The sequence below is a fragment of the Daucus carota genome, chromosome 3 (genome assembly GCF_001625215.2).
Source record: "Daucus carota subsp. sativus chromosome 3, DH1 v3.0, whole genome shotgun sequence".
In the NCBI taxonomy this organism is placed as follows: Eukaryota; Viridiplantae; Streptophyta; class Magnoliopsida; order Apiales; family Apiaceae; genus Daucus; species Daucus carota.
The window spans coordinates 57,575,949-57,588,688 of NC_030383.2; the positions used below are offsets into that span (position 1 = coordinate 57,575,949).

General features: G+C 35.4%; 1 protein-coding gene across 1 annotated transcript; it reads left to right on the forward strand.

Moving 5' to 3' along the window:
* Positions 1-4,394: 4,394 nt before the first annotated feature.
* Positions 4,395-11,351, forward strand: LOC108212915 (receptor-like protein 12). Its single transcript, XM_017384626.2, is given in 8 exon segments — positions 4,395-4,791; positions 4,898-5,479; positions 5,765-6,786; positions 6,789-6,862; positions 7,383-7,437; positions 8,292-8,733; positions 8,913-9,782; positions 9,943-11,351. Coding segments are annotated over 8 exon segments (4,746 nt in total). The 3' UTR covers positions 11,247-11,351.
* Positions 11,352-12,740: the final 1,389 nt, after the last annotated feature.

The following is a 12,740-nucleotide window of genomic DNA, read 5'->3' on the forward strand; positions in this document are numbered from 1 at the left end:
TTTTCGCAACAATTAATTTTAAGCCGAATTTCTCGATTTATAAGTTAGAAACACTTATTCGTATTGTTTGTATAAAAAGTCAAAAAACACTTCTAAAAAGTTAGGAATGTTAACTTTTGTTTCAGGACTTTAACTTATTTTCCAAACACTTTAATCACTTATAAGTCTTATCTTATTTTCAACTTCTACTCCACTTATTTATTTTAAGATATTTTAAACCCACCCAAACGGCCCATATTCTTCCTAATCAGGAGGCCACAAATGAAAATTATATCTTTAGGGTGAGTAGACTTGTTTAGGAGGATGAGACTTACAAACTTGAAGTTTATTATTAGAGAACGCCAGAATAGAAATTCGAAGTATGTGGAAAGCACTAGCACATGGATTAATCATAGCAGATGTGGATGGATCATTGTCAAATGACAGTTGGGTATTGCATGTTTTTTGCAAAAATTATGATGGGAAGATTTTTTCAGTCATTAGACGAGTCGAAGCATGTTGCAGAAAGAAAAGACTCCGGGATTCTGTGTTCTGAGGACAGTTTGGATGTTCGGATCATAATTAACAAGTCTGGTTCGAAAATTGAAAACTTAAGTCATATGTTATGTTAATAAGAATCTCTTATTTGATGGGTAAATCAATCACTTCTGATATTAAAAATTTTAAATTTTTATGATTAATACTACTTGCTCACACGATACTTATTCATATACTTTCAATTTCTATACTACTCATTCATATATTCTCCATTTCCATGTTACTCATTTTCATTCCCGATTTTAATTTTCATCTCACCCATAATCAAACAACCCCTTATCTATGTGTTTGTACAAAAGTACTCTGACATGTCTAGCGAGTCCGACTCTTGATAGAAATATTATATAGCTCAAAATACACAGTGTCTCCAACTCTTGGTTATATGACTCAAATAAGTATATTTTAGGCATAATAATTTGACATAGAGAATAAACAATATAAAAAAAATTAGCATCACTTTAATTTTATTCTAATGCATACATGACGCAACAACATAATGATCTTGTTAAACAATGAGTTATTAAGAATAAATTGAAAATAATGGGCTTACTCATCTAAGTAAAAAAAAAAACCGATCAAATCACTTTTCCATTTTATAATGCCCTAAAGCTTCTACTTGCAAACTGATCTGATCAACTAGCAATTATAATTTAAAATAAGTATTTAAGTAGTGAAAATGTGAGACGTTTCATGTGCATTACTCATTCCTCTCTCTCCCTGCTAAAAACCGCCCTGCACAAACATCGCTTGCAAAGGCGTGGAGTGATGCTGATGATTTCTTTGCGCCCGTTCTTGCCGTCGCCGGAGACAACGACGGCGTCGGAAGTGAAGGTTTCGGTGGCGGCGATTGAGGAGCACGCGATGTTTTGAGGAAAACGACGGCGTTTTGGCTTGGGCAAGGAGGTGGTGGTGAATAAACGATTGCGAAATTGTGGGAAAGAATTGACGCAACGGCACGCCAACGAGCTAGCCATGTTGAAGGATTTACAAGCCTCAGTGGCTATTGTTTCATTCTGATGGATATTCTGTTATTAGCTCTCTCTGGATCAATCTTCGGTAGTCAAACACAGGAGCGCCTTACAATCAAGTCATATGAGATTATCTCAACCAAGGCGTAAAAAGATAATCAGGGATGTTGTTTTTACAAGCATACATATGAATATTAAACATCACATCTTTCTTTTAGTTTTTGCCGTTATGTGTATCTATCTTTTGTTTTTCATTTTTATTTTGCAGATTGGGTTTATTTTCAATCACCGTGGTGATTTGTGTTTGGAGCTTCTTGCACAATAAGATCGTAACATCCGTAGTGGTGGTGGTGATGTGTATCTATCTTAATTATGGGTTTTTAGTACCATTTATGGCGACCATAATTGGGGCGTTTATGGCCCATAGAGGCATTTAAGAGCCATAATGTTGATTCATTTATGTCTTTATTTTAAAAAAATTCAAATTTACTAATATTTCTTTTATTCGATTTTGTCTTATTTTCAGGATGTTTTGAAAAAGAATGTAAGAATTTATTAAGGCTGTTTCCGAGAAGACGCGAACCTTGGTGTACAAGACAGTTGAGCTACAAACATAGAAGACATCATTTTTAGTATATAATCAGATGTAATTTTTGTAGGGTACTCTTTTTCCCCTTGAGTTTTTTCCCATAGGGTTTTGCTCTTGAGGGGTTTTAACGAGGTCCTTTTTTTGTGGGTTATCTCTTCTGACTTGAAAGGCTATGTTATCTAAGCTTCCGGAGTATTTACATACTTTCGGTTAGATGATATACCTTCTTGAACGAAGGAAACTCTGTCCATCCGGATTTGTATATTTCTTTCTTGGTATAATACAACCGTCTTATGACAAAAAAAAAAAAACAAAAAAAAAACCAAAGTTAATTTTGCTTAATCATCTTTCATATCATTAGTGCCTAACTGCCTATCTTTGGGGACAACATTAACTTGACTTGCTAAAAAATTCCATTATAAATTTTCTATATCTCCCAAAAAAACTGTAGCAACCAAGCATATAAAAATAAATGACTGCATTTCATGCAAACAATAATCAAAATCAACAATTACAATTGAAAGCAACTTCATTTATTTTTCATAAAATGTTGTCTTAAGTTGTATTTGATTCAAACTGTACAAAAAAAGTTGCATCGATTTGTATTTAGTTGCCGACTATATTTTCACAAATATTTTCAGATTTTTGTAAAATTATAAAATAACTTAACAAAAAAAAACTAATATTTTTTTTAATAAAATTCCTAAAATACATATGGGTAGATATGAAGAATATTACATACATTCAAAACTTTTTAACATATCTGAAACTATAAAAATAACTCATTTAATATTGAAACTCAAGACTCATCTTATTCCATGTTTAAGATTTTCTTGATCATGCTTATTAATATCATACGAAACTCTACCTTCTGATTTCACTTCTCATGAACTTTGATCTCTAACACGCTCATAGTGGGTTAATATTCTATTTGATTGTGTTCGTAAAGCAAATTCAGGTCCTGGTTTCCTCTGTTATACTGTATCATATTATATTATATGATTCATATTCAACAGGCTTAAGAAAGTTTGAACAAGTGGTCTTGTTCCCGAGTTTTTTTAGGAGAGAAAGCAAGTGAATGTAAATGAAAGCAAGTGTGTTTTCACTTTCATCCCACTTTTGGAGTGAAATTATACTATTTTTGCACTCACTTTCACTTGCTTTCATCTCTTTAAAAAACTCGGGAGCACGCATAGGAGTGAAAGTTAGATAACTTTACTTCCTATTTACTTGATTTCCTCCTATTTTAAAACTCGGGAGCAGGGTGTTAGAAACTGACAGAACTGATCTAGATAACGTAGTCCTTGCTTTGTGTTTTATTACAAATTAACTAAGAACAGTGAAAAGAATAAGAATAAAGTAGCTTGACTTGACCTTTGAGGATACTAAACCAGATGGTTGGGCTCACTTTGATCTAAAAGAAACTTTATTAGTTTTCGTAAGTCTGTGGTTAATTTAATCAGGTGAGAGTAAATCAAACGTCAGGTGATAGTCACCATGTACAGATGTTTATTTCATACCTCCAAGATTTCTTGTAAAAAAATTTACTTTCTGCAATATTTTCTTAAAAGAACTCAATATAAACGGAGTTCTGAGTCTGCATTTTGAAAATCTTAAGTCGTTCATGATGGCCTTTTATTTATTGAAAAAAGGTACTGGATATCATAAATTGAAGTTCAAATGTCCTCAACATCAGATTCTGAAAAAATGACTCTGAATACCACTCTAACATGCTATATCATGTAGCGTTAGAATACAAGGATAGAACGCTACATGATGTAGCGTTCTGAGAGTGATTTTACATGGGCTTGAGTTTGAAACGCTAGATAAAGTAACGTTATAACCTAACGTTACATTATCTGCTGTTAGATTATGTAACACTATAAAGTGAGATTTGGGGTCATATTTTGCCGATCTGATATTTGAGGAATTATTGCTTGAAATTCTGATACTCAGGCCAATACCCTTTTTTATTAGCAAAAGATTTTAAAATGTTAAGTCCTTCCTGCTGGTTTGTTTTATGGGGAAGAAAAACTAGCTAGACTTGACATTTGGAGCTATCAAGCAGATTTTCAGGGTCACTTTGTTCTAAATAAGCTATGCTAATCTTTCCAAAGCAGATCGAAAGAAGCTACATTTAAATTTCCTGGAGAAACATTGTACCTAGTATTCACACTTAAGGACCGACTAAATTTGTTACTGTAATAATCTCAGCTCCCTGCTGTATGAACAGCTGCACGTACCCTAACTACTATAAATCAATGATATATGTTACTAGGTACTCAACAAAGTAACCAAGCATGGGAATAATTGACAGGCCTCTCGCTCTTGTTCTATTCCTTGTTCTTTTCATTTTTCCACTAAATATAACATCATCCGCAAAAACTGAAGCACAAGCCCTTGTCAGATGGAAGAACACTTTATTATCATCTTCTTCACTCCATTCTTGGCACCTAAACAATCTCCAAAACCTTTGTAACTGGACTGGCGTTACCTGCAATACTGCAGGGACTGTTTCTAAGCTCATTATTACGGGGAAAGGAATCAATGGAACACTGGCGCACTTCAATTTCTCTTCATTTCCAGACCTCACCTATTTGGACTTGAGCAGCAACGATTTTTCAGAGAGTATACCAGTCGAGATTGGAAATCTAAAACAGCTTCAGTTCCTAAGCTTGGATTCCAACTATCTTAGTGGTATTGTTTCTACCAAATTATTAATATTTAGAATTTATAACTTTTGAAATGCCGAATATTTGACATAATATACAACTTCTAAATTTGTTTTATAAATAATTTGCAGGAAGTATTCCATCTTCTGTAGGTCAACTCACTGAGCTTCAAGAACTATATCTGGGGAAAAATTATTTGAATTCTAGTATTCCTACAGAGCTTGGATTTTGTACCAAGCTCCATGTCTTGGTTCTAGCTGTGAATTCTCTTACCGGGCCTCTGCCTGCGTCCTTTGAAAACCTGACACGGATATCTGAATTATCTCTATCAGATAATTATCTTACCGGTGAGCTCTCACCTCATTTCTTCAGAAACATGAGGCAGTTGGAGATTCTAGACCTGTCAAATAACACTTTAGCAGGTTCAATTCCAAAAACAATCGGGAACCTCACCAAATTGACATCCTTATCTTTCAACTCCAACAATCTTAGTGGAATTATTCCGCCTGAGATCGGGAACTTAGCACTGCTGGAAGTTCTTGAACTCCAGAATAACCATTTAAATGGAGAAGTGCCTGATTCCATTTCAGAATTAAGTAACTTGGCGATACTTTTCCTTTATTCCAATAAGTTTTCTGGCAGCATTCCCAAGGATTTGGGGGGAAATAGTACAAAGTTGTATTATGTTAATTTGTCGAAGAACAATTTTTCTGGTAAGCTTTACAAGGCATTAACTGTTAAGCCTACCATTAATTTCTTTACCGTGTATGAATTATATTGCGCCACTTGCATTCCTAACTTACTTTACAGTGCATTTGCAATAAACACTTTGCATCCCTAACTTTGAAATGACCTTATCCCCATACTTTGGCATGCATAATGCCTTGTTATTTTTGTTCTGTCAAGTAGCTTAAGTGGAGCTCTTTTAAAAAGAGAAATGATATAAGGCCCCTTCTACAGAGACTGGCACAGTATTAATCACTTTTACTTTTTGACAGGAGAAATTCCTAGCACACTTTGCAAAGCAACATTCCTTCAGCTCCTTGATTTTTCATTTAACAGCTTAAGCGGAGAACTTCCACGCTGTTTGGGAGATTCCAACATTAATCTCTCTATATTGGATGTTCACAAAAATCAACTACAAGGGACAATACCAGATACCTTCACAAAGAGTTGCCAACTGACAACTTTTGACATATGCAGTAACAAGTTTGAAGGATCCATACCCCTAGCATTGGCCAACTGTAAGCACTTACAGATTCTTGATTTTGGAGACAATGATTTAAGCGACACATTTCCATCATGGTTATTTACTCTTTCAGAGCTACAAATCATTATCTTACGATCAAATAGGCTTCATGGTAAGTTAAGTGTTAGCAAGATGGACCATCCATTCCCCAATGTGCGAATCATGGATATGTCTCACAATCAATTCAGTGGCAACCTGCCAATTAATTTTCTTGACAATTTTAAAGTTGTGATGGATTTAAGTGAAAAGTTTTTTGGGCATGTGAGAATCAGGGACTCATACTATGAAGCTTCTGTTTCCTTAACAATTAAAGGACGTGATTATGAAGTGAAAAGAATACTCAATTTAACCACAAGTATAGATTTATCAAGCAACAAGTTTGATGGAGAAGTTCCACATGGAGAACTTAAATTACTCCGGCTGCTCAACCTTTCTCATAACAGCTTTACAGGCCGTATACCATCCTCGTTGGGAAACATGAGGTCCCTTGAATCTTTAGATTTCTCTTCAAACCAATTAACAGGTATAATACCTCGGCAGTTGACTAGTCTGACATTTCTTTCAACCTTGAACCTTTCAGAAAACCTTCTTACTGGAGCTATTCCACATGGAAGCCAATTTGACACCTTCAATAATGATTCATTTATGGGTAACTTGGACTTGTGTGGAGTCCCTTTGACAAAGATATGCAAAGATGATGAGTTGCCAACACAAGAAGTTGATGATGTTGGTGTTGATTGGTTTGATTGGCAAATGATTCTAATAGGGTATGGAAGTAGATTGGAAGTGGATTGGTATGCGGATTGTCCATGGGATATCTTGTTTTCTCAACTTTTAAGCCTCAACGGTTTGTGATATTCATTGAAAGAGTTCAACAAAAATTGGTCCAAAGATGCACGAAGAACTCTTGAGCAAGTGTGAAAACAAATATTAAATTGAAGGAAACAATTGAATTAGAATTAAGTATATAAGTTTGCTAAAACCCTTGATCATTAAAAATGTAATTATGAAGAACGCATTCTTCATTGTTGTTAGGGAGATGTAGCTATTCTTATTTGACAAAATTCAAAAAAAAAAAAAAAATTGTATCTTAGTCTTTAAAATTTCAGCTTCGAATTACAGAAATATTCACTATTTGGGTATTTTAAGAGCATGAATATAATCAGAACACGGGTCATTCCGCAGATGCAACTGCGCGCTAAAGCCTTCCTGGTAACTACAGCAAGTAGTAGCATTATTTATGTAATCGATGATCAATAAAATTAACCCGAACTTCTTCGATGAACAAAATAATCCATATTTTTAGTATCAAAACATCCTTATGAATAGTTATGATCTTATTCTACTGTCCAACTGTAATATTGTAGCTATCAGTTGTTTAAGATGAGAGGGATCATCAATAAATTTGCTAACACGCTCATAGTAGGTTACGTTTTTAATTGGATTTTGTTCATAAAGCAAATCCAGGACCTGGTCTCCTTTTTGCCACTCTTTGGTTGAATTCGGTACCAATTAATGTATTCCTAAAGAAAAAACTTCTACTGAGAACAGAGAAATCAGCATCCCTCATTTACGAATTTCCCCCAAAAAAGTGACAGTAAATCAAATGTTAGGCGACAGACAACATATAGAGATGTTAATTAATACTTTTAAGAGAGTTCTGCCCCCATATAACTCCATAGGGCAGCGAGGAGCTTGTTGTGGAAATTACCAAGATTTGCTTAGGTAACTAAAGTTTTTGAGGCTTTTCCAACCTTCTCAAAACCTGTACTCAAACTGACAAATGGGTAGCTAGGAATCAGAGTCTCCAACGAGTTCAAAGCCGCTTACTTGAGGTGCTAAACTCTTTAATTTCCATTCATTACAAAGTCCCCCCACTCACACAGATCCAGGAAGAACCTTTCATTTTTTAATTTGTTATAGTGGGTTATTTATTTATTAGATTTGTTAGTAAAGTAAATCCAGGACCTGGTCTTCTTTTCGAGACTATATGATTCCTAAAAACATAGAAAGTAGGAACATGTATATAGAATTAACAACAGAAATAATCAATATGAAGTCCTTGCTTTGTGTTTTAATAAAGTTCTTGTTGATAAACTCTAAGTCTGATTAGCTTTAGTGCTACCAGTCATTGCCAACAAGTTTGCTCCCTGTTTTATTATTAGCTAAAAGCAAAAGTAGCTTGAAGTGCCATTTCCTGGAAAAAACTGATATTAATCAAGCGCAGAGCAAACACTGGGCCTTCAGTTCACATGCGAGGTCTATAAATCCCATAGTCTGTTACTCCACAATATACAGGAACGGAGTATACAATCATGGGAACATTTAACAAGCCTCTTCTTCTTGTACTTTTCCTTGTTGTTTTCATTTCTATACTTCCACTAAATATAGTATCATCACCAACCACCCAAGGAGAAGCCCTTGTCAAATGGAAGGACACTTTATTTGACTCTTCTCCACTCAATTCTTGGTCTTTAAACAATCTCAGTAACCTTTGTAATTGGACTGGCATTACCTGCAATACCGAAGGAACAGTTTCCAAGCTCCAAATTTACGATCAGGGAATCTCTGGAACACTTGCTCACTTCAACTTCTCCTCATTTCCAAGCCTCACTTCTTTGGCCATGAGCTACAACAACTTATCAGGTAGTATACCGGTAGATATTGGAAATGCAACACAACTTCAGCGCTTGGATCTCAGCTTCAACAATCTTGATGGTAACTTTCCTTACTAAATTAGTCATCTCCAGTAGTTACAATATACTACAAGATATCATATTTGTATTTCCTTTAGTACAGGTCATTCACAGAGTCGTAATTAAAATAAAGCTGTATATATTCATTCTCTCACCATATGCTACTTAAAGTTGTTAATTCGTTTAATGATTCCTTTGCAGGGAATATTCCTTCCTTCATAGATCAACTTACAGAGCTTCAACAACTTGATCTCAGTTTTAACAATTTGAACTCTAGTATTCCTCCTGAGCTTGGGTTGTGTACCAAGCTCAATGCCTTGAATCTATCTGGTAATTCTCTTACTGGGCCTCTGCCTTACTCCTTTTCGAATCTAACCCGGATTTCTGAACTATCCCTATATGAGAATCATCTTTCTGGTGAGCTCTCCCCTCAACTCTTCACCAAATGGACTGAGTTAACTTCACTGGATATGAGGTACAGTGGCTTCAGTGGTAATATTCCTTCTGAAATTGGTATGTTGAGAAATCTTACATCCCTCGATCTAACTGGAAATGATCTTGAAGGAACAATTCCCAAAGAGATAGGTAACTTGAATCAGCTCCAGATATTATACTTGTCAGAAAACCATCTAGAAGGTTCAATTCCTGCAACAATCGGGAACCTGGCCAAATTGGAATCCTTATTTCTGTACAATAATAATCTAAGTGGAACTATTCCACCCGAGGTTTCGAACTTAACACTGCTTGAATATCTTGATCTCGGCAACAACCAATTGACAGGAACTATTCCACATGATATTGGACGCTTGATAAATCTGACGTATCTTGATCTCAGCAACAACCAATTGAATGGAATTATACCACTGGAGATTGGGAACTTCACATTGCTCCAATATCTTCAACTCGAAAATAATCAATTGGTCGGAGAGCTGCATGATTCAATTTCTCATTTAACTATGTTGAGAAAACTTGGCCTTTCTTTCAATAGGTTTTCTGGCAGCATTCCTACCGACTTTGGGAAATATACCCCCAACTTGTCTCACATGAATTTATCTGGGAATAACTTTTCTGGTAAGCTCTCCAACTTTTTCACCTGTTAATATTTTACAAATTCAAGTATAAGGTGTTATGTTGGCCAATTTTAACTTGTCTCACATGAATTTATCTGGGAATATAAGATGGAATCATGGAATGATAATTTTATCCAATCTTTTTTTTATCAAATTGACAGGAGAATTTCCCCAAACACTTTGCAAAGCGACATCTCTTCAGGTTCTCGATCTGTCAAGTAATGAATTAAATGGTTCACTTCCCGGCTGTCTAGGAAATCTTAACAAGACTATAGTAGTCAATCTCAGTAAGAATAAATTTAAAGGGACAATGCCAATGTTTTGTACGACAAACATTGCGATTCTTGATTTGTCAAGTAACATGTTAAGCGGTGCACTTCCACGTTGTTTGTTCACATATACAAACATTAAGCTTATCATACTTGATCTTCATGATAATCAATTTCAAGGGACAATACCCCAAATCATCGGAAACTCATGTGAATTGACTACTTTCAACATCAACAACAATCACATTGAAGGATCAATACCCTTGGGCTTGGCCAATTGTAAGCTGTTACAAATTCTAGATCTTGGAAACAACAAAATAAAGGATTCTTTTCCATCATGGCTGCCGACTCTTCCACAGCTACAAATTCTAGTCTTGCGGTCAAACAGATTTCATGGTAACTTGAGTGTTAAAATGACAGAGCGACCATTCTCCAAACTGCGCATCATGGATCTCTCTCACAATCAATTTAGTGGGAATCTACCAATCAACTTTTTTGATAATTTCAAACTCATGGCTAACTCTGATCGAAGAGTTGGTATAAATACCAGTTTCACAATCGGTTTGTATTACGAAGCTTCTACTTCGCTAGTTGTCAAAGGAATGGAGCTTGAAGTGAAAAAAATTCTCTATATATACACAAGTATAGATTTATCAAGCAACGAGTTTACCGGAGAAGTTTCAGAGGTCATTGGCGAATTTAAATCACTTCGGCTGCTCAACCTCTCTCATAACAGTCTTACGGGCCATATCCCATCCTCATTGGGAAACATGAGTCTCCTTGAATCTTTAGATTTCTCTTCAAATCGAATGACAGGTATGATTCCTCGGCAATTGAGTACTTTGGAATTTCTTTCAACCTTGAACCTTTCAACCAACAATCTTTCTGGAGAAATTCCACAAGGCAGGCATTTCGATACTTTTACTAAAGATTCATTCCTAGGCAACTTGGCGTTGTGTGGAGCTCCTGTGACAAAGAAATGCAAAGATGATGAGTTTCCACCACGAGAAGCTGATGACGATGTTGACTATATTTGGTTTGATTGGAAAATGATACTGATCGGGTATGGAATAGGATTGGTATGCGGATTGTCCACAGGATACATTGTTTTTACAACATTAAAGCCTTGGTGGTTTGTGAGTATCATTGAAAGAGCTCAGCATAAACTGATCAGGAGATTGATGATGAACACTTAAACCACATTTTCCACACTGTACTGAATTAATTGTCGCCACTCCAAATAAATTTGTTCTGTTTCAGTATGTTCGCTTTCATTATAAAAAGATAAACATGCAAGTTTATCAGTGTGCATAACTGAAGTGACAAATATAAGTATGTCAAGTGCCAAAAATATCTAGATTCTACTATCCAACTGTAATTTGTAGCTATCAGCTGTGTTTAAGATGAGATATTATATGATTCATTATCCTAAAAGAAAATCTTCTGCTGAGAACATAGAAATCAGCATCCCTCATTTACGAGTCTACCAAAAAAGTGAGAGTAAATCAAACGTTGCGCGACAGTCAGAGATGTTGTTTATCAATACCTTTAATAGAGTCTTGCCCCCCTATTACTGCATATGGCAGCGAGGAGCTTGTTGTGGAACGTACCAAGATTTGCTTAGGTAACTAAAGCTTTTGAGGCTTTTGCAACCTTTCTCAAAAACTGTACTAAAAAAAACAAACGGGTAGCTAGGGTTCAGAGTCTCTTGCAAGTTCAATGCGACTAACTTGAGGGTAGACTCTTTAATTTCCATCCATTACGTAGATCCGGGAAGAACCTTTCATTTTTTGAAAGTATTACAAGTTAATGGACGAACCTTTTTGTTCTCATTCATAATTACAGGGTTATAGTGGGTGTGTTAGTAACGAAAATCCAGTAAAATTGAAAGACTGTAAGTCTGCGTAGCATTAGTGCTTCATGCCCATTGCTAACTAGCAAGTCTTTGCTCCCTGTTTTATTATTAGCTAAGAACTGAGCATGTCAAGTGTCAAGAATGTATAAATCCATACTCCCTCTGTCCCATTTAATTCTATACGTTTCTTTTTCACTGCTCGACACGCACTTCAATGCTCTTGTAAAATGTGGTTCTATAACTTATTCTTAAAATTTTCTTTTTCTGAATAAAAATATAACATTCAAACTTTTATTCAGAAAAAAAAAAATCTTAAGAAAAAGTTATAGAACTATACTTTATAGGAGCATTAAAGTACGTGTCACGTCCCCGTCGCCCAATGTATAAAACTCAAGAGAACGGAGGGAGTAGCTTTTTAGGTGCTACAAAAACAACTGGAGATTAAAAACAAAAGTTAATCTAAAACTCTGTTTAGTTGGGAAAATGTTTTTCTTCATTTCTTTTCTTGAAGATGATGTTCACAGTTTTTTTTCCCTATTTGACTGTTCTGCTTCCTACTAGATATGAATCATTCTGTACCAGACCAGATAAGCAATTGATGGAAGATGGAAATTATTATATACATCAAATAGTAAGGAAAATGGACAGTGATAACACATAAGCCCTTTGCTTCCCAACTCTCCCCATTCTCTTCAACCGCACCATTTTCCTCGCTAGAACTTCTTAATTGTTGCTCTAATGCGCATATACAGGCCAATGGTCTTCATTCGACTTTGGCCCTCCAACTCTTAATCGCTTTACATGTCATTCTTTGCCCTTCACTGGGGAAAGTGCC